The sequence below is a fragment of the Bos indicus genome, chromosome 17, assembly GCF_029378745.1.
Source record: "Bos indicus isolate NIAB-ARS_2022 breed Sahiwal x Tharparkar chromosome 17, NIAB-ARS_B.indTharparkar_mat_pri_1.0, whole genome shotgun sequence".
NCBI lineage: Eukaryota > Metazoa > Chordata > Mammalia > Artiodactyla > Bovidae > Bos > Bos indicus.
In genome coordinates, this window is record NC_091776.1 from 69555692 (window position 1) to 69580741 (window position 25050).

General features: G+C 52.7%; 2 protein-coding genes across 2 annotated transcripts; one reads left to right on the top strand and one right to left on the bottom strand.

Annotated features, from left to right (window-relative positions):
- The first annotated feature begins 1453 nt into the window (after positions 1-1453).
- On the top strand, positions 1454-8549 carry SLC35E4 (solute carrier family 35 member E4). The gene is made up of 2 exons (XM_019977851.2): positions 1454-2717; positions 7571-8549. The coding sequence occupies exons 1-2, from the start codon at positions 2099-2101 to the stop codon at positions 8002-8004; spliced, it is 1053 nt and encodes a 350-aa protein (XP_019833410.2). The 5' UTR covers positions 1454-2098; the 3' UTR covers positions 8005-8549.
- Positions 8550-10971: 2422 nt separating this feature from the next.
- On the bottom strand, positions 10972-25013 carry DUSP18 (dual specificity phosphatase 18). Its single transcript, XM_019977852.2, has 2 exons — positions 24582-25013; positions 10972-22096 (listed from the first exon to the last, which is right to left on the bottom strand). Exon 2 carries the CDS (start codon positions 22024-22026, stop codon positions 21460-21462), a length of 567 nt encoding a protein of 188 aa, XP_019833411.1. The 5' UTR covers positions 22027-22096; positions 24582-25013; the 3' UTR covers positions 10972-21459.
- Between the last annotated feature and the right edge of the window lie 37 nt (positions 25014-25050).

The following is a 25050-nucleotide window of genomic DNA, read 5'->3' on the forward strand; positions in this document are numbered from 1 at the left end:
TAAAGGAAGCTTAACGGAAAACTGACAAAAATCTCAAAACTAATCTAACCCATAGGGGCTCTGATTCCTCCTCTTCAGGAAATGTGGGGCAGGGGGAGCTGCCCCCCTGGCTGGCTCAGTTTCCCTCCTGCAAACTCTCCTGGAGAAACCCTCTCTAAATATTAATTCCTGGATATTTTGGTCCTTTCTCTGGAAATCTCCTGCCCTACAATATGGACTATTTGCAGGCTCCTGCGGGTCTCGGAATCACCAAAGGAAAATGAAAAAAACACATTCCTGAACACACCAGAGGGTATCTGATTCAGCTGGTATGAATCAACGGCCGGGCTGGGGGGTTTTAATTCCAGTCCAAGGATTGCAATGGGGATTAGGGGACACCTGCAGCCATTCTGCACTCTGACCACCAGAGGGCGCCATGGACCGAGCTAAGCGCTCCCCCTTTGCGGTCCCGTTCCTCCAGACAGGTTGCTGTCATCAAGGGCTTGCCGGTCAGATAACAAGGCTAGGGGTGAACTGTACCCCAGGGGACAGGAGCTTCCACAGAGGAGGAAGCTGTCAGCAAAGGGGCTCACTCACAGCGGGCTGTGGGCACTTGTGATCCTTGCACACTTGGACTCCAGAGCTGAGAGAGGAGTTCCGAGCTTGGAATTCCGATCAGATTGTCCTGCTTCTGGGGTGTGCTGTTTACCCGGCCCTGAGCTCAGAGAGCAGCCCGTCTGTTCCGATGGGAAAACCAAGACCCAGGCAGGGGCAAAAGCTTAGTGGCAGCTGCTCTGGCTCCCGGCCCACCTACAGCTCTCTGTCCTCCCAGCGAGGGCAGAGGGTGAACCCCAGGAAAGTTCAGCTATGAGTCAGTTCTGAGCGCCCAGGGGATGGGACAGGGGCTGCTGGCCAGGGATAGAGCGGCCGGCGGGACCCTGCTTCTGCAGCTGCGGGTGGCCGTGTTGATTCAGCTTCCTTCTGACTGCCTGGAGGGGGGCCCGCCCCGGGCTGGGAGACGGAGGAGGGATTGGGGTTAGGGAGGGGCGAGGGAGGGGCATTAAGGGGCCGAGTGGGCCAATTCTTTTGGATGCTGAGGTCCCACGGGATAACTGTGGCCAGAGATTAGGTGGTCCCGAGACTGGTCCTAGGTTGAAGTCTCCTGGGGCGGGGGGCGGGGGGGTGGTTCTTGAAGATGGAATCTCCTGAGAGGTTAGGAGTTTTTCATCAGGAAGATACCCCACTGGGTATCGTCCCTATTGGGGGCTTGCCTTGGCGCTGGGTGGGGCGGGGCCTGATCCCCGACTGATGCGGGGAGGAGGACAGACAGGCTAGCGGGGGTGGTCTGCGAACGGAGGAGGAGCCCCGAGCGGGCGGTGTCGGGGCGGGGCGAGACGGCCTTCCAGGCTCCGGGGGCGGGGCCTGACCCGAGGTGGCGCCCCCGGGCTCGGCCCAGTTTTCCGGGTGGGGCGCGTGGGGCGGCCGCGGAGGCGGGGCCTAGAGTGCGGAGCCTCGCTCTCCGCCCGAGCCTGGCGGGAGCCGCCGGTGCTGCCGCCGGAGCCGCCGGGAGCCGGAGCCACAGCGCAGGCCCTGCGGGAGCCGAGCTGAGCCGAACTCGCCGCGTGACACCGGCCGGAGCGCGGGGCCGGCGCGTCTGCCCGCTGCTGGGCCTGGGCAGTGTCGGACGCAGCGAGCCGGACCCACCGGCACCAACCCGCCGCGGGAGCCCGGATCGCCCCCCACCAGGCCTGGCGTGAACTAGCCGGAGGACCCGGGGACTGGACCGAAGAGAAAAGGGATGGAGGATTCCGTCTAAGCGTAGCGTGGGCACTCGGGCGGGAGGAGAGTGGAGACTTCGCCTGGCACGGGCAGAGGTGCCCGGCGCTTACTAGGCCAGGCTTGAACACCAGAGAGCCTGGCATCCCAGCTGAAGCGACCTGGGCTCTGGTCTCCCTGCGCCGAGGACGCCGCACGGCTCCTGGACCTCCGCTGCCGCAGGCTGGGCGCCAGAGACTGTGCCTGCACCTGCTTGAGACGGGGCGGGCCAAGGTGGGGCTCTCTGGTGGCCCAGAGCTGGTCACCGGGGAGCCGGCCTCCTGCCGCGGTCCTACTGGTACCCATGTGCCGTTGCCCGCCGGAGCACCATGACGGCAGGATGACCTCTGCCGAGGCAGTGGAGGTGGCTGGCGGCGCTCGGTGGGCCGGGGCCGCCGAGTGGCCCCCTGGCACCCCGCAGGCCCTTCGGCGGCCTGGCCGGGCCCGGGTGGCCGTGGCCGCGCTGGTGTGGCTGCTGGCGGGAGCCAGCATGTCGAGCCTCAACAAGTGGATTTTCACGGTGCACGGCTTCGGGCGGCCCCTGCTGCTGTCGGCGCTGCACATGCTGGCGGCCGCGCTGGCCTGCCACCGGGGGGCGCGGCGCCCCTTGCCCGGGCAGACCCGCCGCCAGGTGCTGCTGCTCAGCCTCACCTTCGGCGCCTCGATGGCTTGCGGCAACGTGGGCCTGAGCGCCGTGCCGCTGGACCTGGCACAGCTGGCCACCACCACCACCCCGCTCATCACGCTGGCCCTGTCCGCGCTGCTGCTGGGCCGGCGCCACCACCCACTGCAGTTTGCGGCCATGGGTCCGCTCTGCCTGGGGGCCGCCTGCAGCCTGGCCGGAGAGCTCCGGACACCCCCGGCTGGCTGCGGTTTCCTGCTGGCGGCAACCTGCCTCCGTGGCCTCAAGTCCATTCAGCAGAGTGAGTAACCTAGGTCACTGGTTGAGGAGGTGGGGACCCGGGTGGGACTGTGGGAGTGTGGCCTGGGGAACCCTGTGAGGAGGTATGGCTGCTATCCCATTTTACTGATGACCAAACTGAGGCATGTGGCTTTGGAAGAGGCAGGAACTGAGGCTCAGAAAGGGCCAACTGCTCAGTGATTTCCAGGCCTCAAACTTAGGCTCTAGAGGCCCAGCTGGTTTTGTCCCCATTTGACGCGTAGAGGGGCTTGCCCTGGGCCATGTAAGCAGCAGAGGCAAGATTTGAACCCAGTCAGACTGTAAAGAATCTGCCTCCAATACAAGAGACCCAGGTCCAATCCCTGGGTGGGGAAGATCCCCTGGAGAAGGGCATGGCAACCCACTCCAGTATTCTTGCTTGGAGAATCCCATGGACGGAGGAGCCTGGCGGGCTACAGTCCATGGGGGTTCCAAAGAGTCGGGCACAACTGAGCGACTTTCACTTCACTCAGGCAGAGTCTGTGCTGTCCTAGGGATGTGGCATAAGACTGTGGACCCAGCTTGACAGTGGGAACTGGTGGGAGAGAAAGAGGGCAAGATGGTAAAGCAGGATTTGGAAGAGGGGTGGAGGAGTGGGGCTTGCTAAGTCTGGGAAGGGCGGTGTAACAGGCCCTATGCTGGGTGTTCACTTTGAGTTGTCATGGCAACCACTACTTTCATCCCCATTTTACAGATGATGGAACTGAGACCCAGAGAAATTCATGATTTGCCCAGAGTCACACAGCTCCAAAGGACCAGAATCCTGGTCCATGTGACTCTGGACCTTAGCTCTGGTGGAAGGGGGCTGGGGGCTCTGGGCAGAGGGTAGAGTGGAGACTCCAAACCCAGACCCTGAGAAATCACTCTGCTGGAGGGTGGAGATCACTTTCCTGCCTGTCCTACTGAGGGTTCTTTGAGTCACAGCCCCCACCCTGTCTCTGCCCCTACTCAGGGTAGGGAGGCCTGTGTTCCAGCCACAGATGGGCTCATAATTCCTGGGTGACCTGGGGCGGATCTGGATCTTGTCTGGGCCTCAGTCTCCCTATGTGTTTGATGGAGGAGATCAGAGTTGATAGAGTCCCAGGACTTTCTTGCTCTCCCTCCCTTGTGGCTCTGAGATCCTATGACCCAGGCCTGGAAGAGGGAAAGGGTTGCTCCAAGGGCACTGGGCTGGGGTTAGGGCAGCCTGCAGCCAGGAAAGGTTGAAGTCAGAGCTCAGGCCTGCCCTGGAATCAGGACCCAGAGGCCCTGTCCCCATCTTCCAGGGCCCTGAGGCAGGGCCAAAGCCCAGTTCTATTTTTGCCTTCAGGTTACTTGAGAGCTGGGGCCTGAGCTCTGGGCATGAGTCAGTGGGAAACTTGACCTTGTGCCCCGCCCTGAGCAGGGCCAGAAGGCTGGGAAGGCCCCAACCTAAGGCCCACACCACACCTGCTGAGGCCTAGCCTCCTCACCCGAGAAGAGCCCCGGCCAGCAGGACAGGCTGTGGCCGGCCAGGCCTCGGGCACACGGACAGGGGCTGGCAGGTGCCTGGCATCAGGCTGCTCCTCAGCTCTGCCAGCTCCCTCCTTGTCACCTGCCTGCCCCTGAGGCAGGTTGGATGCTGGCTCCGGGCTCCCACAGGGCCCTCTGCATCCCCCATCAGGACTCCATGTGCCTTGTATTGATATTATAGCCACTTGGTTACGTGTCTGCCCCTCACCAGGCAGGAGCTCCTGGAGGGCATGGCTTAGCTTTGGGGCAGCTCCATGTCCCCAGCACTTGACTTGGGGCCTGGCGCAGGGAAGGTACCACTTAAGTGGTGAATTTATTAATGGTCTGATGGAAGAATTGGTAGGCTGCTTAAGCTACTTAGCTCAGGATGCTAAGGAGAGTGCTTAGGAGGCTGGAGGTCCCACTAACAGAGATGGGAGCCCAGCACAGAGGTGGGTCAGAACAGACTGGAGGAAAGGAATGAGGTGGGTTTTGGACAAGAGGAGGTTACTACTCGCAGACTTTCCAGGAAAGTCACCAGGGCCAATTTAGACTAGAATGTGAGTGACTGACACCAGCTCCTTTCCTGATGGCAGACTCCAAGGGAGCAGAGGATGAAAGTCCAGGACGAGGAGTGCCCAGCAGCTCCCCTCCTTCCTGGGCCAGTTGCAGGCCCGGGGGGGCGCCACTCGTGGAGAGGAGTGATGCTGCCTCTCCCCTCACAGAAAGGCTGGGAGACGGGGTGCCAGCGCGCTGAGACTTGTCCTCAGCTACACACACCTGCATCAGGTTGACCCCATTCCCATCCGCTGAGCTCTCAGGCTGGTGGGGAGACACCCTCAGAAGGAACGATCACAAAGCAGGGAAGAAGGGCTAAAGCCAAGGTGGGCAGAGCTGTGATTGGGATGGCTACTTCTCGGGGAGACCAGAGAAGGCTGCCTAGAGGAGGAGGCAGGCAGTGATGGTGACAGCCGAGCCCTGACTATGGGCCCATGCTGTGCCCAGCTCTTCACACGGGCAGAGCAGGAAAGGGCATTCTGGGAGCGGGACGCAAGCCCTGCCAGGGTGCGGGTGTTAGCCAGCAGGGTTGCACGTAGCGGGTCATGACAGCCACCGTGGGCAGCAGTTGCCCCTGGGCACAGGTCCTGCGCTCAGCACCTCACACGGCCCCGTGAGGGCATGCTGTTACTTTGCCCATGCTCCCGAGGGGGGACAGGCATAGAGAGAGGGTGGCCTGTGTGATATCACACAGCTCGTGATGGAGCAGAGGTGGGATAAGCCCGAAGCCAACAGAACGGCATCCAGAGGGTGTTAGTCTGCGTGTGTCTGAAATGTGGCATGTTCAGATGATGAAACGGAAATGCCTTCGGAGGAGGAGAAGTTGAAATGCGGGGTTTGGGGTAAGCAGGCAGGGGAGGGGTCGCTGAGGAGCCCGGATGACAGGTCTGTGGGGTAACTGGCTCTTTTCCTGGGCTGGAGGGGACAGTGTGTGGGGGGAGGGGGAGGGCTGGATGGATTACAGAACAGGTGCACAGAACAGGGGCCGAGCGGGGAAGTTAGGGCCTGCCTGCCTGCCTCTCAGAGAGTGAAATTCGCCAAAGGTGAAGTTCACCTGCAATCCTGACCACCTTCCAGTGATTGCACCTTGAACACGTAGGCCACAGGCAGCTCGTAACGGTGCTAAATTTGGAGTAGCCGAACAGGAGGCATTCCAGTTATCTGTTCATTTCTAGAAATGCTTGACAGAAGGACTGTTGCCTAGAGAACAAAGCCAAAACATCAAAATGAAATCGAGAGACAAATGAGATTTCCTATTCTAAGCATAGCCTCTGAGTAAGCGCCTCTGTGGTTCTTTGGAAAGTGTGTGTCAGAAAACGCATAGAGGCTGAGAGAGCCCTGGGAGGGGCTGGGGAGACCTTACTCATCTCTCTCCACGAAAGCTTGGAGAAGGCACAAAACCGCCGTTGCCTCTTTGCAAGTCCTATCATTTCAGCTCAGCCCCGTGAGATTTTATGATGGGCCCTGCTTCCTTTGTGAACCGACTGGGTGGTAACGTGTACACACACAGGCACACACGGGCAAGATGCTAGGATGCCCTCTTTCCTTGCAAAGCCCCAGGTTTCCTCCGTGTCCTGGATTTGTCTTGACGAGCTCCAGCGTCCGTAGTGACAGGTGCTAACTATCTGCCACAAACGTGAGTGACAGCGACTCTCCCTGGCGGTCCAGTGGTTGGGACTCCACCTTTCAGTGCAGGGGGTGCAGGTTCGATCCCTTGTTGGGGAACTAAGATCCCACATGCCTCTTGGCCAGGAAATCGAAACGGAAAACAGAAGCAATATTGTAACACATTCAATAAAGACTTTAAAAATGGTCCACATTAAAAAAAAAATCTTAACAAAACAAAACACACACACGCTCACACAGTGAGTGACAGCTGGGCGCAACAATGACCTCCTTGTTGTGCCTGTCATCCCAGTGGTCACAAGTGATTGAACGTGACCTTGCTTTCAAACTCTCCCTCTTGTAACGTAAAGGCCCACATAGCTAGTACATGGCAGAGCTGGGAGTGCTGGAGCGAGCAACGTGGGAGCCACACTGTGGGGCTGGGGGTGCCAGAATGGCCGAAGCCAAGAAAGCAGACTTGGGCCCCCTTGGCTCAGCACCTTCAAAGCCGGTTACGAGTCCAGGATGTTTTTCTCCAGGGCCTGGAGAACCCCTGAAGATTTTTTTTTTTTTCACATTTATTCATCAGTGGGATATCACAGATTATTGTTTCAGCTTGTGGGAGGAGTCAGTGATAACAGGCTTATTTCTCCTATCTTTTTAAGCTTACTGACCGAAGCTTACCTGATAAGGGCTTTATGTACATTATTTTAATCTGCATATTTAAGGTTTTATTGGGACTTCCCAGGTGGCGCTAGTGGTAAAGAACCCGGTTACCGATGCAGGGGACACAGGAGAGACTTGGGTTCGATCCCTGGGTCGGGAAGATCCCCTGGAGAAGGGCATGGCAGCCCACTCCAGTCTTCTTGCCTAGAGAATCCCAGGGACAGAAGAGCCTGGCGGGTTACAGTCCATGGGGTTGCAAAGAGTCGAACACGACTGAAGCGACATAGCATGCACAAGGTTTTATTATCCTCTGACTCTGCAGGTGAGGAAACCTAGGCCTCCCGAGGTTAAGGGCCAGGTCACAGCTGGCCAGGAGCGGACCAGGTCACCACCCAGGTGGTCTGACCTTCCCGTTACAGAGCCGGAGCCCCTCGTTCCGCCGGAGGGGCTGGGGCAGGCTTCCTGGAGGTCGTGGCAGGCTGGCCTCGCAGGGGGTCGTCTGGAGCCCAGTGCTGATGGCTGTTGCCCTGGTTTCAGGTGCCCTGCTGCAGGAAGAGCAGCTGGACGCGGTGACCCTGCTGTACGCCACCTCGCTGCCCAGCTTCTGCCTGCTGGCTGGCGCCGCCCTGGTGCTGGAGGCTGGCGTGGCGCTGCCGCCCGCCCCCACCAACTGCCACCTCTGGGCCTGTGTCCTGCTCAGCTGCCTCCTGTCCGTGCTCTACAACCTGGCCAGCTTCTCCCTGCTGGCCCTCACCTCGGCCCTCACGGTCCACGTCCTGGGCAACCTCACCGTCGTGGGCAACCTCGTCCTGTCCCGGCTGCTGTTTGGCAGCCGCCTCAGCACCCTCAGCTATGTGGGCGTGGCGCTCACCCTTTCTGGAATGTTCCTTTACCACAACTGTGAGTTCGTGGCCTCCTGGGCTGCCCGCCGGGGCTTCCGGTGGAGGGACCAGCCTGGTAAGGGTCTCTGAGACCTGAGGGAGCACAGGGACCACCCGGGACTGCCCTGGCCCGAATCCAGCCTTGGCCCATGGCCACGGGAGAGCGGGCAGCCGCTGGGGCCGTCGGGGGAGACAGGTCTTCCTGCGGGGTTGCTGTGGAGGCTGCAATGGGGTCTCCTAGAGCGCCCCGGCTCCTGTCCCTGCCTGCCTCTCCTCATCACAGACCCCACTCACCGCTGGATGGTGCACCCAGGCACGGTCGCGGTGCTTGTCAGAGGACTCACGACGATTAGGGTCAAGTACTGTGCTGAAAATTGCTGGCTAAGCTTGGAAAACCTCACCAACGTTCTGACGGTGATGGTGGTGATGATGGCAATGATTCTTGGCGGTCGCACAATCCTTCCTGCAGGAAGTGGGGGAGGCAGCTAGGGGGCCCAGGGAAGAGCAGCTTTGCTACTCGGCTTACCTAGGGAGCTGGGGGTTGTCTGTGCCAACTCCAGGCAGCTGCTGTGGCCTCAGCCCTGGGCCCCCCAACGTTGGGTCTTCCGTCCTCAAATAAACTATTTTTGCTTGTACACCTGTGTCATTCCTCGGGGTAGCGGCCAAGGAAACACAGGCACACCATCCACCCACCCAGAAACAAGGACTTGCTCCCACCCTCACTGGGGCCTGGCCAGCCCCCCTATCCACCCAGACCGCTGCTCTGACCCCTCACACCATCTTCCTACAGCCTCGAGGGGAATCTCTTAAAACACATGGTTTCTGTGGCTCCACGCTGCTTGTGGGACCAGGTCAGGCCTAGCCCCATGGCCTCTCCCCTCTCCCCTCCTTTGTTGTCATTGTTCAGTCGCTAAGTTGTGTCCGACTCTTTGCGATCCCATGGGCTGCAGCAAGCCAGGCTCCTCTGTCCTCCACTATCTCCCGGAGCTTGCTCAAACTCATGTCCATTGAGTCGATGATGCCATCCAACCATCTCATCCTCTGTCGGCCCCTTCTCCTGCCCTCAGTCTTTTCCATCATCAGCACCACTTTCAATCCATACCTGCTTCCATCAGGTACCCCGTGACACCCAGCTGCCCACTGGAGTCTCCACACATGCTGGTCCCTGGTCTGTGGTTCTCCTCCTACATCAGCTTCTCCCTTCTCGTGGCTAAACCCTTGCCTGGGGGTGAAAACCCAAACTGTGCAACTCTCCTCTAAAGGAAAAACCAGAAAAGAAGCCTGAGGAAGGAAAGGCCTGGGTGAGGGGCTGTGTCCAGGGCTGTGGGCGCAGAGGGCAAGGAATGGGGTGGTCCCATGGCAGGAGGAGCACTGGGGGTGGGGGGTGGAGCGTCTGGGGAACTGGCCTGACCCAGCTGCCTCACTTCCCATCCTTCCCTTGGCTTAGGCACTTAACTCCAGCCACCCACCTGTCTCCACTGCAGGCCCCCTGTTAAAAACCATAACGTCCCTGCCTGGGTTAGAGATTCTGGGGACCTAATCCCACTCTGCCCGCCTCACTGTGCCTGGGGCAGGTACCTCCCCTCTCTGAGCCTTGGTTTCCAGATCTGCAAAATGGGCTGATGATCCCCGGGGAGAGGACTTCCAGTGAGGACCTGGTGGGCAGAGCCAGGGGTGGAGAGGGGACGATGGGGCTAGTGGGCTTGGTCCCTAGCATGAGCCAGTCACCCACTCTCTCAGGCTCTAGGTACATCTTGAAAATGGGAGGATGGGAGCTTGGCCAGGCTGGGGCTGGGGTCTAGGGTGCCTGGGACTCAGAGCTAAGACTCATTCATTCCTTCACGTGGCCGGAATTTGTGGCCAGGGCTACACGGAGGGTTGGGCCCAGGCTGGGGTAGGGGCAGCGAGGGCCTGGGGAACGCCTGGCACAGGCAGGACTGGTGCAGGGTTGCCTGTCCCGGCCTCTGTGCAGGCGGGTCTAGCGGAGGGGAAGTGGGCCTCGGCTGAGTCACTGGACACCCACCCTCTGTGTGAGTCAGAGAAACCACCAGCCCAGCCCTGTCCTGGTGCAGCCTGGATACCTCTGGGCTCCACCCTGAGGCTTGGCCAGACGGGACAGAGGATGGATGGTTTCCGGCGACTGGGCCCCATTGGTCCTCAGGACCCTTCCCCTTTCAAGGCACCTCCTGCAGCGCCCTGGGCCCCGGGGAATGCTTGGCTTCAGAGTGAGCCTCCTGTCTGATCAAAGCCAGCCCCTGGTGGGGGTGGGGGGGCAGGGGGCAGTTGGAGCCATGCTTGATCGGCGGACCACCCAGCATTGAGGTGTTTCCTTCAAAGTCAGAGGTACACCCCTCCTAATCACTCCCTGCTGGAGTGGGCACAGTGAATGCTGGCCTGGGGGTATGTCCTGGTCTCCTTTCTCGCCGTCTGACCTGGCTTCACAGAGAACCTCACAGTGAGGGGCTTAGGAGGTGATTCCCATGGACAGCCCTCTAGGTTCTGCTTCTAACTTGTCCCGTTGCCTCTGGTGAGTCACTTGGCCTCCCCAGCCTCCCTCTTTGTACCTAGTGCCAGCTGGGAAACCTTCTCAGGATGACAGATGTCACCTTCCTTGGGGGAGGTTCCCTACCCCACCCTTCCCCACCCCACGCCAGTCTGGGTTGACAGCCACAGTTGAAGGTCACCCCAGCTCCCTGCACCTCTCCAGGCAGGGCCGCCAGCACATCCTGCTCTCAGAACTGGTTTGTCACCGAGCTGTCTGCTCACCGCCGTCTCCCCAGCACCAGCACATAACCCGGCGTGGATGGAGTAGGCGGGAGATACCAGTCAAAAGCAGGGGTCAGACTTGGGTTTGAACCCCAGCCCTGGCATGTCTGAGCCGTGTGACCCTGGGCAGGGGTTTTCCCTTCCTGTGCCTCTTGTGTGTTAAGGGGTTGGGGGGGGGGGTGGGGGTAGAGCCTCACGAGCCTGTCTGGCTCTGGGAGGCTGCAGGGGCTAATATGGGGCAAGTGCTTAGCGATAGTGGCTGAGACTGGATGAAAAATGAACCAGTCGATCTAAGAAAGAAATGAGAGATTTTATTTGCACTGAGTTTGAAGACTGTAACCTGGGAAGAGCATCTCAGAAAGCTCTGAGAATTGTTCTGCCCGTTAGAAGTCAGGGAACAGTTATGTAAGTATTTTTGAGACGGGGGGGCTGTACATCAAATGACAGTTTACATAATCCGGGTCTAAGCGTCGCCGTGGTGGATCATGTGACCCCTTACAAGTTTCAAGAAAGAGTGTTATCTTTTGAGGCGTTGTCTTGATGCTGGGAGAAATTCTGCTCTTTGTGGTTGAGCAGGTATTCCTGCTGGTGGGATGTTCTGGTCGATGGGTACATGCAGATGCAGAATGCACAGTGTGGGGAGAGGGGAGGTCGGAAAGGCAGAGGAGAGTGTACTGTCTTGAGCTTTTTCCTGTCTTGACATAGGGTGTGAATTTTATTTCACAAACCTACTAGGTCCTTGAGCCATGTGAGCAGACGGGCTCACTCCAGGCGCCTCCCAGTTCCTCTCCCAAGGCTTCCCGTGCTGTGCGCTCCCGCCTCGCAGGCTTCCCCTGCTCACCCAGGGCCCCAGGGCATGCCCTTGGCCTGGCTCCCACCCCCTTGCCCTGCCTTGGAGGAAGCTGGCTCTGTGCTGGGCATCCTGCCATTGTGGATTCAGAACAAAGCGGCTGCCTTGTCTCAGCCCCAGCTGCCAGGGGGCCCCTGCCCACCCTCCGCAGGGGGGCCTTGGATTCTCATTCCAGGGGGCCAGGGCAAACGAGGACTCTTGCTCCCAAATCAGCTCAGGGATGCCAGGAACCAACCATCACACTGTTCCGGCTCAGTGGTGAATACTTCCGGGAAATGACACAGAATACCGCGGTGCACCATGGGAGGTTCCGATGGCACAAGGACCACGATGGAACAACAAACACTTCTGGTCATGGCCTCCCGGGATCTCAGCTTCCATCTGCGCCCTCCTGACCGCCATGGCCACCATGTGCCTCCTGCCTCCTGTCAACACCACCAGGCAGCTCTTGTTGCCTGGGCTGGGCACTTCTCTTTACATGTTGAAACTTTCTCTGGCGGAAGGACCCTTGTCCATGCTTCTTATGCTGTAGCCCAACATCAAATCAGCTGAAGCGAGCTTGCCAGTAGATGAACCAGCAACCCTTCGCACCTCTGCCAAGTCTCCCAGGTGGTCCCGTTCAGCCCCTATATATACAGCCCCTATATATACAGCCCCTATATATATATACAGAAGCCCAAAGAGATGGCCGCAGTCCGTCCAGCTGCTGTAACGAAATGCCGTAGACAGGTGGCTTGTGAACAGAAATGTATTGCTCCCAGTTCTGGAGCTGGAAGTCTGAGACCAGGGTGTCAGCATGGTCGGGTGAGGGCCTGCTTCTGGGTCACAGGCTCCATTTATAAAGGTAATAATCCCATTCATGAGGGCTCCACTCTGATGACCTCATTGCCTAATTACCCCCCAAAAGCCTAAATTCAACATGTGAATTTTAGGAAGACACATTCAGGTTATAGCAACCATCTTGCACAGAGATGGAAAAGCAAGGTGTGGTCTTCACCCCCTAATTCTTGGGGTTCTGCTACTCCTTGCTTCCCACTCTGCTGTGAACCACAGAGCCAGGGTGTGAGGTTATAGGGGTGTGTGGGGTCTGCCCGATTCACATGAGGTGTCTGCTGGGTGTTCCCCAACTCTGCCAGCAAAACATTTTTTTCTTCAGGGAAAAGGCATTACCGGTATTTTGCCAAAGGAAGTCTAGAAAGATTTGTGGGCTTGGACTCTCTCAGGACCTCTCAACCCCAACATCTCCCACTTAGGATGTGAAATCCTTCCTGCCATATCCCATCCTGAATATTAAAAGAATAACTTAAAAAATAGGTTCGAATATCTTCTCAATGATGAACAAAAATTATATAGAAAGAAGGAATATACCACAACACCAAAGTGCTGACTTGAGGATCGTATTGTAGATGCACTGTATTTTCGTTTTTCCACAAACGAGCCTTTATTTTTAAAAACACATTTCTGAGGGTTCCAGTTCTAAGACTGAGTAAATATAGTCTGTCCTTCCTTTGAATGCAACTAACAACCCAGGATGGAATGCAGGAAGCAGCTCTCTGAGGACTCTCAAAAAGAAGTGGTAGCAGGTGGACTAGGAGAGGAAACCAGAATTTGGGATATAAAAGTCTGATGACGAGTCTCCTGTTTTGCTTTTTGCCCTGTTATCTGCTGGCCTGGTCTCCGAGGCAGCGTGAATCCTGGGACTGTGCAATGGACATGGAAAGAGAGGCCTTCAAGAGCAGCCTTGTCTTCCTGGTCTGAGGACTCTTCAGGACAGAAATCCCCTTCTTCGTTCTTTTTTTTCCCCCCTTATACAGTGCCATCCCTGCGCAAGCCTCACGTGAAGTGGAAACCGGGCGGTGGAAGCCAGGAAACACTTAAAGCTCAGGGGAACTCGTTCTGACCCAAAGAACTGTGGTTGAAGGCATGTGTGGTGGGCAGGAGTCCCCTTGCTGTTTTTCCTCTCTTCATCCTGTCACCTGGCCCCGGAGCACACTCGGTCACAGGATGCGTGCAGCAGGGCAGGGAGACTAAAAGCCCCAGTTTCTAGCTGGAGGACCAGGGGAAGGGCGGCCTTGCAAACTGGAGAGCCTGGGAGAAGTCACGGAGAGCGGGAGGCTTGAGAAATGGATCCCACAGGCTCACGTGTGTGGATCTGACCCCAAACGGCATCCCAGTGACTTCGACACTACTGGGCAGACCACTCAGATTTCAGGCTGGCCCCTGGGTGGCACTAGCTTAGGACACATTTGACCTAACATTGCAAAAGTTTAGAAAACCGACCATCGAACTCTGGCACTGTTTAAAAAAAATTCAGCTGAGTAAGTTTTTAAAATCTTGTTGGCTCTATTCAGTGATTCATGAATTGAGAAGCATCCATCTAGCAAACAGAAGGGGCCCCGAGGCCCCTTCTGAGGGACTTTTAGGGGCAGGAGGGAGCAGGCACAAGGAAGCTATTCCAGGCAGAAAATGGCTTTGGTTATTGCAAGTCTACTTTCCTTACGGGATGGCCAGAGTCTATCAGACTGATTACCTAACTTGTGCTGATCTGGTGATACAAATTGACTGGTTTAATATTCCATTTCTGGAAGAGCTGAAACTATTGCCAAGTCTCGGTTTGGTGACGTGGGTTTTAGCATTAAGAGACTCCGCTTTAACGCTGTTCTCGTTTTTAACGGCCCAGACGACAAAGACCGGAAATGATCCTAAATGGATCAACTGCCTCCTAAAACAAAGACTCAACATTTTCCATAGGATTTAACCAAGACCTAGAGTCTCAAAATATAGTAATATTCAAAATGCCCAGGACACAATCCAAAGCTACTCTACATACCAAGAACCAGGAGAGTCTAAACACTGAGATGACCCCAATGTTGGACTTATCAGAAAAGGACCTTAGAAATAAAAAGACAGAAAGTCTCAGCAGAGAAAAATAGGAGATACAGAAAATCACCAATTAAAAAATTTTAAACTAAGACAATACATCAATCAAAATTTGAAAATATACTGGATGGTCCTAGTAGCAGAACAACAGAGGAAAATCTGTGAACTTGAAGACAGGTCAGTAGAAAACTAGCTACAATCAGCAGGATATCCACCTCTGCCAAATGCCCGGTTGCCTGCAAAGTGTGAACGATACTTTACATGATAGAAGAGATTCTGCAGTTGTAATTGAGGTTATGGACTTTAAAATCCAGACTGTCTGGGTTACTGAGCGGGCCTAGTCTAATCACATGAATCCTTAAAGGCAGAGATTGCTGTCTGACTGGATTCGGAGATGCGGCAGGAAGAAAAGTCAGAGGTGTTCAAAGCCTGAGGAGGATTCAACAATCCTCCTACTGTTGGAGAAGGCCACGTGGAAAGGAATGCAGGAAGCTTCTAGGAGCACAGAGCAGCCCCCAGCTGATAGGAAAGAAATGGGGTTGCTTTCAACTTCAAGGAACTGAATTCAGGTAACAGTGTCAATAAGCTTGGAAGAAGAATCTTTTCCCAGAGCCTCCAGTTAAACAAAACAAAACAAAACACACACGGTTTCAGCCTGACAGAACACCTTGATTTTGGCCTTGTGAGACCCAAAGCAGAAGCCTCGAGCTTCCCCAGTGGCTCAGGGTGAAGAATCTACCTTAGTGCAGGAGGCACAGATTCACCCCCTCGGTTGGGAAGATCTCCTGGAGGAGGAAATGGCAACCCACTCTAGTATTGAGAGGGTAACAAGCAGGAAGGCCAGGGGTCTCCAAATGGAGGAAATAGGCTGCAAGTGTCAGACATTTCTCTCTCAAAGGGCAGGAGGAAACAAACTCGTGTTACATTTTTCCCCTTCTCTATACAAATTTAACAAGGTTTCTCTTAAAATTCTGTGTTGCCATAATGAGATTATGGCTCCACCGGAACTTAACCGTTCTCAAACCTTGAGCTAACCAGTGCATCTTTCTTATGGAAATGTTTGTCTTAAGCTATGTTAATGTGCTATGCATTTATCCCAGACTCTGTCTTCAAGTTGGTTTGCCTAAAGGCTCAGAACCGACTTGACAAACCAGTATGTTATACTCATTCATTGTTCTCCTAATCTGTTAATGAAACAATTTATTTGTATGGGAATCTGCCTTTCTTCAAGAATCAAGTCAGTCGTTTTATGGCCCGGGATGACTCATCAGATGCCAAGATTATCTCAAAATGCATCTTGTAGGTGAGGGGCCTGGTGCCATTCTCTGAGTTTTGAGACATTTCATTTTTTTTAAATTAGGAGACTGCTAGTAGCTATATAACATCCAGCTAAAGACTAGCACGGGGGTATTCTTTCTGCCCCCTTCTGAGGTCTATGTCAGAAGCTTTCTCTCTTTTATACTTTAATACAACTTTATTACACAAAAGCTCTGAGCGATCAAGCCTCGTCTCTGGCCCCGGATTGAATTCTTTTCCTCCGGAGGCCAAGAATCCTGACCTCTTTTGTGTTTCAGCAACAACCTTACAGTACTCTTGCCTTGGGAGTCCCATGGACAGAGGAGCCTGGAGGGCTGCAGACCATAGGGTGGCAAGGAGTCGGGCACGGCTGAGCACATACACGAGCAGAAGACTTAGTGAAGCCCGACCAGACTTGTGCCCTACACACAAGCAGAAGACTTAGTGAAGCCCGACCAGAGTCGGGCACGGCTGAGCACATACACAGAAGACTTAGTGAAGCCCGACCAGACCTGTGCCCTACACACAAGCAGAAGACTTAGTGAAGCCCGACCAGAGTCGGGCACGGCTGAGCACATACACAGAAGACTTAGTGAAGCCCGACCAGACCTGTGCCCTACACACAAGCAGAAGACTTAGTGAAGCCCGACCAGACCTGTGCCCTACACACAAGCAGAAGACTTAGTGAAGCCCGACCAGACCTGTGCCCTACATAAATCGTCAAGTAATAAATAGGTATTGTTTGTAGCCACTAAGTTTGTGGTAATTTCTTATGGTGGCAAGAGAAAACTAATACACCATCCAATATGAATACCAGTGAGAGGTAGTAAGATACTAATTTAGGTAGATTACAAACAGTTAAGTATGTATGTTAAAATCTCTAGTACAACCTCTGGAAAAAACTATACAAAATTAAAGTGGAATAATTTTAAAATACTAGTAATCCAAAAGAAGGCATGAAAAGGGAAACAGAGGAATAAAAAAACAGAAAGGATAAACAGAAAACAATAAAATGGTAGACCTAAACCCAAATAGCAATAATTTGGGCCTAAACACACCAATTAAGAGACAAATTGAAGATATAAATTAAAAAAAAGACCCAGCCAAATACTGTCTACAGGAAACACACTTTAGGTTAAAAGTAAAAGGATGTGAAAAGATATATAATGCAAATACCACTTAAAGCTGGAGTGGTTCATGTTAATGTCAGACAATAGACTTCAGAAAATTAAGAAGGAAAAGAGACACCGCATGTTGATACAAGAGTGAGTTCACCATGAAGATGTAACAAACCTAAGTATGTATGTACTGGACAAGAAAACTTCAAATACATGAAACAAAATTAATAGAATTGAAAGGAGATGTACACAAATCCACAATCTTAGTTGGATACCTCAACATTTCTCTCAGTAATCAATACGACAAGGCAACAGAAAACCACCATCCATCAACTGGTCCTAACTGACACTTACTGAACATTCTATCCCAAATAACCATCTCCCCCTTTCCAAGTGCATAGTAAACATTCACCAAGACAGCCCATATCCTACACTGTTAAGTAAACATCAACAAATTTAGAAGGAATGAAATCATACAATATTATGGTCTCTGACCTAGACAGTATTTAAAATTAGAAACCAACAACAGAGATGGTGGTAAAATTTCCAAATACTTACAAGTTAAACTACACACTTCTAAATAATACACGGGTTAAAGAGGACATTGCAAGGAAAACTAAAAAATGTTTTGAAATGAACAAAAATGAAAATGCAGCACGTAAAACTTTGTGGGATGCAGCTCTCGAATCCATAATCTAAGTTTCCACCTTAGGAAATTAGAAAAAAGAGAAAAATAAACTCAAAGTAAGAAGAACTATGAAAATAACAAATAACAGAAATCAGTCAAATAGAAAAGGGAAGAACAATAGAGAAAATTAAAGACACAAGGTAGGTTATTCTTTAAAAAGATTCTTTAAATTGATAAACATCTAGCTAGACTAACAAAGAAATAGAGAAGACAAACAATCAGTTTGGAGAATGAAAATGTGATGTCACTCTGCAGACACTAAGGATATTAAGGGAATACTATGAACAACCCCACGTGCATAAACTGGATCCATTAGATGAAATGAATCTATTCCTTGAAAATCATGAACTACCAAAACACACCAAAGATGAAACAGACAGTTTGATTAATCCTTTAACTATTAGTGGAATTGAATTCACTGTTAATCCTTTTGAAAAAAAAAATCTACAGGCCCAAACAGTTTCACTGCAGAAGCCTACCAAACGTTTAAAGAAACACCCATCCATATATCTCTTCCAGAAAACAGAAGAGAAGACTTCCCAACTCTTCCTTAATCTAATACACGGCAACTACAAAAACGCCTATAGCTAACATCATAGTGAACGGTAAAATAATGGACACTTCTCTAAGAGTAAGAATACTGTAGGACTCACTCTAAAGTTACAATCATCAAGATAATGTGGTATTGGTAAAGAGAGAGAGACACATATATCACACTGAATGAGGAGCATAAAAAACAGACCCTGTAAAGGCAGCTCAGTGGAGGAGAAAGGACAGCCTCCAACAAACAGCTGAAACCATCAAACACCCATATGAAAAAATACGAACCTCAAACTAAACCTCACACCTTATACAAAAGGATCACGGAAATAAGGAGAAAATTTTAACTCTCCAACACTAGAGAGAATCTTTGTGATAGGAGGTTAGGCAGAGTTCTTAGATGTGGCACCAAAACAATAATCCATAAAAGGAAAATCTGGAAAGTAGCACTTCATCCACATATAACACTTCTGCTCTGCAGGAGACACTTTAAAGAGCAGCTAGAAAAGACATGCTAGATTAGGGGGAAAATACTTACAGATCCATATCTGATAAAGGGCTTGTATCCAGAAGACTCTTGAGAGTCCCTTGGACTGGAAGATCAAACCAGTCAATCCTAAAGGAAATCAACCCTGAATATTTGTTGGAAGGGCTGATGCTGAAGCTGAAGCTTCAATACTTTGGCCACCTGATGTGAAGAGATGACTCTCTTGGAAAAGACCCTGATGCTGGCAAAGATTGAGGGCAGGCAGAGAAGGGTGTGACAGAGGATGAGATGGCTGGATGGTACCACCAACTCAATGGACATGAACTTGAGCAAACTTCAGGAGAAGCCTGCTGTGCTGCAGTCCATGGGGTTGCAAACAGTCAGACTCGACTTAATGACTGAACAACAACAATCCAGAATATTCAAAGAATTCCCAACCTTCAATGGTGAGACAACAACTCAATTTAAAAATGGGTAAAATCGTTGAATAGACACTTCACCAAAGAGGGAACATGGAAGGCAATTAAACACACAAGAACAGGCTTAATATCATCAGCCACATGGGAAGTGCAAATCAGAATCACAGGAGTTAACACCACACACCTGTAAGAACGGCTAAAATAAAAAACACTGGCCGTTCCAAAGACCGGAGAGGAACCGATCTCATAGTGGAAGGCAAAAAAGTAGATACTCTGGAAATCTGGTGGTTTTTTAAAGTTAAACCTTTACTATATGACTGAGCAATCTCACTCCTAGGTACATACCTTAGATAATTTTCTGTTCATATAGAAACCTAAACACAAGTATCTGTAGCAGTTTTATTCAAAATTGCCAAAAACTGGAAACAAGCCAAATATCCTTCAGTAGGTGAAAGTAAGACACCTGGCACACCCGTGCAAAGGAAAAGCACACGGCCACGAAAGGCAACACGTGTGAGCCTCAGACACACTCAAAGAAGCGTCTCCAGAGGCTACACCCGCTATGACCTATGTATGTGAGCTTCTGGAAAAGGCAAATCTGTACGGATGGAGAACAGAGACGGGTTTGCCAGAGGCTGGGGTGGGGCAAAGGGCCAGCATAAGGGAATTCTGAGGGGACGGAACTGCTCTGCATCCTGATTGTGGAGGTAGTGACACAAACGTGTTAAAACACATAGAACCTTACACAGGACACAGTTACTTTTATGGTATGTTGATTTAACCATTTTAGAACCTGAAACAAAATAGACCCAAATAAACTTCTCTTAAAAAAAAAAATGCTTTCAACGAAATTTTCCACCTGGGTTTCTTTCAGATGGGTTTCTTCCGCTTTGTGGGGGCCTCGCCACACCAGCTCTGGTGTTTGTGGGTCTGTTTATCCTTCGAGAAAATGAGACGGGTCTCCCCCGACCCTAAAATGACACCTGTGGGCAGGCTCTTTGTGAAAGCAGGGGAGGGGTGGGCGTGGAGAGAAGGCGTGTTTGGCCTCCACCGGGCTCTGGACCCAGATGGAGCAGTTGTCCTTCGGTCTGAAAACCTCTGGGTTAGAATAGCTGGTCTTGACCCAGATCCTTGCACACCTTGGAGCCACCCTGGATTTCAGGACCTTCAGGTGAGGTTTGCTTATTCATCCCTTTGGCACACGCCCCCGTGGACCCCAGCAGCCAGCTAGGCCAGGGCTGGCTCTCGTGGCTGGTGATCTAAACAAGGCCCTTTGGGAGAAGCCGGATGTGTGCTCCTTGTTCTAGGACTCCCAGGTGACATGGGGGCTAAACACAGTGGGAAACCTGAAAAGGCTCTGAGATCTAGGCCTCCTGCAAGGCAGGGGTGCGCGAAGACTGAAACCGTTTTTTCCCCATGCAGGACAACTTTTGGAAAGAGCACTTTCTGAGCAATAAGGGGCTGTACACAGATGCAGGGAGCTGCTGTTGTGAGGATGACTCTCAGACCCGGGCCAGTGGGGCCAGGGCATCATTCGTGCGGAGAGCGGCTGGTCACACAAGCACCTACCACGCGCTGGGGCACTGCGCTAAGGAAGCACTGATCCTCACGACGACCCTAAGAGGAAAGGGCTGTCATCACTGGGATGAGGAAACTCAGGCTCCATGAGGCCACAGGTCACATGAGCAGGAGGTGACAAGGCTGCGTTTTGGTTCACAGCTCCAGCCTTCTGGGCTGAGGCCTGATGTCAGGCCTGCTCTCCAACACGTGCCCCGAAACAGAGACCAATGCCACCTTTCATCAAAAGCTGGAGAAGAGCTTGCCGTGTAGAGCAGTGCTCAAATAAAAAAAAAATGTTAAAAAAAATTTAACACAACAGAATGCATCCTTTGAAAACTATCTTATGTGTAAGTCCGATCCATCCAGAAAACCAGACTTGGCCAATGGTGGCTAAAGGTGAAAGCAGGGTTGCCTTGGGGCTCCCAGGTTTCTGGAACACTGCTTGAAGGCTACTCATCCAGTAGGTTGGCACCTAAACCGTGAGCAGCACAGGAGGTGCCATGATGCTTAAGGCTGGCTTTGGGTTCGAAAGAATGAGGTGGAATTGTGAAAGACTCATTCAGTTAGTTATCTTATTGTTAGTTAATTAGACTTATTCAGTTAGTTAGTTGGTCATGGGGAAGACTGCAGGATTCCAGACTTGCCATGTGCACTGGGCGCTGGTCCGCTTGACCTGGGCACCACCTGGTTCACCCTCCCCTCTGGTCAGCAGCCATGACCTGTCACTCACTGGGGAGAAAACTTATCTTCACCATCTTACATGTAGTAAGCTGACTCTTTAAAGATGTGAATGATAAGATTAAGAGCTTACAGCACACTTCCTTTTTCCTTGCCCTTATAAAAGGTGTCACCTGGTTTTCCTGTATTGATAAAAGGAGGGTGTCTGAGCACAGATCTTGGTGGAAGATCAGTGACCCTGGGGCACATGCTGGCAGAATGGCTCAGAGTGGAATCATCTGACGGACCTCCTTCTCGTAGATGTCAGGGATCATGCCCACGGGGGAGCTGACCATGTGCACGGTATTCCTGCCAAATAGCTGGAACTCATAGTGGATGAGCTGCTCCCAAAAGCCGTTGTTGGGCCGGATGATGGGCCGGCAGGACTTGGTCCACGTGTGGGCGTCCAGCAGGGACATGGCGTGGTACTTCATGAGATAGGCGAGGCAGAGGGCGGCCGAGCGGCTGACGCCGGCGGCGCAGTGCAGCAGGGTGCGGCCCTGCTTCATCTCCACGCTGTGGATGTGGTCTGCGATGGGGTCGAAGAAGTCACAGAGCCGCGAGGTGGGCGTGTCGGCCACGGGCACCTGCACATAGTGAATGTCCTCGTACAAGGCGTTCACCACCTCCACTGAGACATTGATGACCGTGCTGATGCGGTTGCTGGAGAGCATGAGCCTGTTGTTGGCGGCCACCCCGCTGCTGATATACAGGCTACTGGTGATCTGTGAGAGGCCACTGACCGAGGGCTGCCGGAACTGAACTGGGAAGGCACACGGGGATGCTGTCATCAGGCCAGTGGGTCAGCGGCCCGTGAGACATAAAGGCGCCCTCTTCCTGCTAGGCTGTGTCCATGGAAAACTGCAGGGAGGGAGAGGAGACAGATGAGGAGCCCCAGTTCAGGGCCCCCTGCTTCATGTAACTCAGTGGGGCCCCTCAGTGTGGCTGTCAAGGTCACTTGTGGCCTGGCTCCCTGCCCATCTCTCCACCCCGCTTTTAACCTTTCTCATGTCCTGAAGGGCCTCGGCTGGGCTGAGTCCTATTCTGTTCTAGGGCCCTTCCTGCTCTCAGTCCAGAACCCCCTTTCCTTACAAGCCTGGCAAGTCCTAGTCTGTCCCATTCAGCAGAGAACTGTTGAGCATTGGGATCTTGGCCAAGAGCCACTTCCTGAGGGAAACTTTCTGGGACTATACCCCTCCCCTACACGTGATCAAATACCAGCTCCAGGCAGGTCCCAGGTGCCCTCCTTCCTAACATTTCCTGAAGATGTGCTTTTGCCATGCCCTGTGTGTGAGTTCTCATGGTTTATCACCGTTTCTGCCTTTGTTCCTACTATATCGCCAGTGCCAAGCTGCATGTTCCCACAAGCAGGTGCTTAAAAATATTTGCTGAATGAAGAAATGACTCCAACAACCAAGACTCTGCCTCCCGAGAGATTTTCTGGAAAAGATGGGATCTCTGGCCATGTTTCTCTAGAATTCGGGAGAGGAGCTGGCTGGAGGTGAGGGTGGTTCTTAGGCTGCTAGAGAGGAAGGTCAAAGGCTGCCTAGACAAATCCTACCTGCCAGTTCCCCCAGAGTCCAGTGCAGTAGGCTCACCCCAGGTAGGTAGGGCGGATGGGACTGGTTTGTTCTGAAAGTCTTACGTGAAGTGAAAGTGAAAGTCACTCAGTCTTTGAGACCCCAAGGACGGTAGCCCATCAGGCTCCTCTATCTATGTTTTTCAGGCAAGATTATTGGAGTGGGTAGCCATTCCCTTCTCCAGGGGATCTTCCCTACCCAGGGATCAAACTGGATCTCCTGCATTGAAAGCAGATTCTTTACAGTCTGAGCTACCAGGGGCAGAGGAAAAGCCCGACCCTCAACCAACTGGAAGCCCAAATGCTAAGGGATGTTCTGGAGCCTCATCACCTGAAAACTCAGAGAGAAGTGGACAGAAGGCCCCCAAAACTAGTGCCCAGCGGGCAACAGGAATTAGGGGAGGCTGCCGTTCATTACAGGGACAAAATGTGTGGTGAGAAGACACTGCTCTGGAAGGTGAGGATAGTGATGAGAGGAAAGTCATTTTCATGCTAATCAAGAAACACTTATCAGGCACTGTGGTAGGTGCTGGGGATACTGAAATGTACAAGACAGCCATGGCCCCCTCTCTCACAGAACTCAAAGTCTCATGGGAAAGACAGACATTAAATAGGCAATTATGGGTGCAACAGAGTTGAGCAATAGGGATAATAGTGCCTACCCTAAAAAATCTTTTCCCTTCCAACTTTTAGATTAAAAAGAGAAGAAAATTGAAGATCATTTTTCACCTGTACAATGAATACCTAAAACTGCTCTAGGAGAAAGACCTTGGTGTGTGTTATGGATGATTAACTGCTAAAATTATTGTTAAGTTATCTGGATTTAGCAGAGAATTTGCATCTTGAGTGATCTGAGCTGAACCTGAAGACTATTAATAAGTTACATTTGGAAGTTTAATTTCAATGAAGTAAATGTTTGTTGTGCAAGAAACAAATACTGACTTACTAAACAAAGATGGTGTGGTATGCTTGTTTTTTTTTCACAAGGCTCCTGAGAACCCAACTGCAGCATCTCAATTCAACTGAATGAGAAACCTGTTTAGTATCAAAAGAGCCCAAGACACTGGTGTGAAAGTACATCTCAGAGGTTGGTTAATTACTGTGGCATACTTACTGGTCACTTTGTACAATGTAGGTCTGAAGTACAGTGGTGAAAACATTAAATGTGACATTTCAAAAAAAAAAAGAATGGTGTGAGGATTAAATGAGGTAATCCATGTAAAGTGTTTAACACAGGGCCTGGCACATAATTAACTACTGTTGCTGTTGTTAGGGAAGTTAAAATCTAGGGCATTATGAGAATGAAGAGTAAACGGAGTTACTTCAGGCTGGGGCTACAGAGTTGCAAAGATCGCCTGAAGAAATGACCCAAAGATCTGAAGAACTTTTAACTTGAGGGGGAGAGAGCGGGAAAAAGAGCGACTCGGCGGCATCTCAGTGTCACAATTCTACAGCCTACAAAACAGCATAGCAAGCCGGTGTCTGGGGTTAATATCTCCATTTTATACACGGGGAAAGTGAGGCAGAGTGGGGAAAAGGACCTGTCTAGGGTCACAAAGCAAGGCTCAAAACAGCCGATCTTTCTAGAGGGAAAAGTGGGCAAACGCCATGAGGCTTTCGTTAATACTGGGTTATAAAACGTGGAACATAGTCCAAGGGTTGACGGGAGAAAGGCGCCACTTCCAGGGGCGAGTCAGGTAGATTTCCCGGGGAGTTGGCGTTGGAATGGGCTTATTTGCCCGCTGTGTCAAGACCTCGGGGTCTTACCTCTCTCTCGCGGGCGGGAGGGCAAGTGCATTCAGGAAGCAACCTTGGGCGAGCGTCTCCGGGTCAGAGAAGATCGGTCACGACCCAGGAGCCACTGTCCCCACCGGCCAGGGGCTCCGGTTTCCATAGCAATGGTCCCTTGTTGCAGAAAGAGATGCGCCGTGCCGGGTCTCCGGAGAAACCCCGGCCTCGTTTTCCCCGTCCTGGAGCTGCCAGGCCCGGACTCACCAGCCACCGCCCTGCGATCACGCGGGAACCCCAGCAGTCCTAGTCGAAAAGTAGGGTCCGGGCTCTGCGTGCCGCAGCCCACTAGTTCTCGCCCAGCCCGTCTCCATGGCAACGCACCGGGCGGCGCCACGGCAGTCGCCAAGGGACAATCCGGCCGCATCCGCAGGCTTCCGGGCTACGCCCACACGGCCCGCCCCACCCCACCCCACCCCACCCCACCCCACCCCACCCCACCCCACCC

Coding starts and splice junctions, on each gene's coding strand:
- SLC35E4 (XM_019977851.2), top strand. CDS start 2,099: ATGTGCCGTTGCCCGCCGGAGCACCATGACGGCAGGATGACCTCTGCC. Junction 2,718..7,570: donor CCTCAAGTCCATTCAGCAGA/GTGAGTAACCTA, acceptor CCCTGGTTTCAG/GTGCCCTGCTGCAGGAAGAG.
- DUSP18 (XM_019977852.2), bottom strand. CDS start 22,026: ATGACAGCATCCCCGTGTGCCTTCCCAGTTCAGTTCCGGCAGCCCTCG.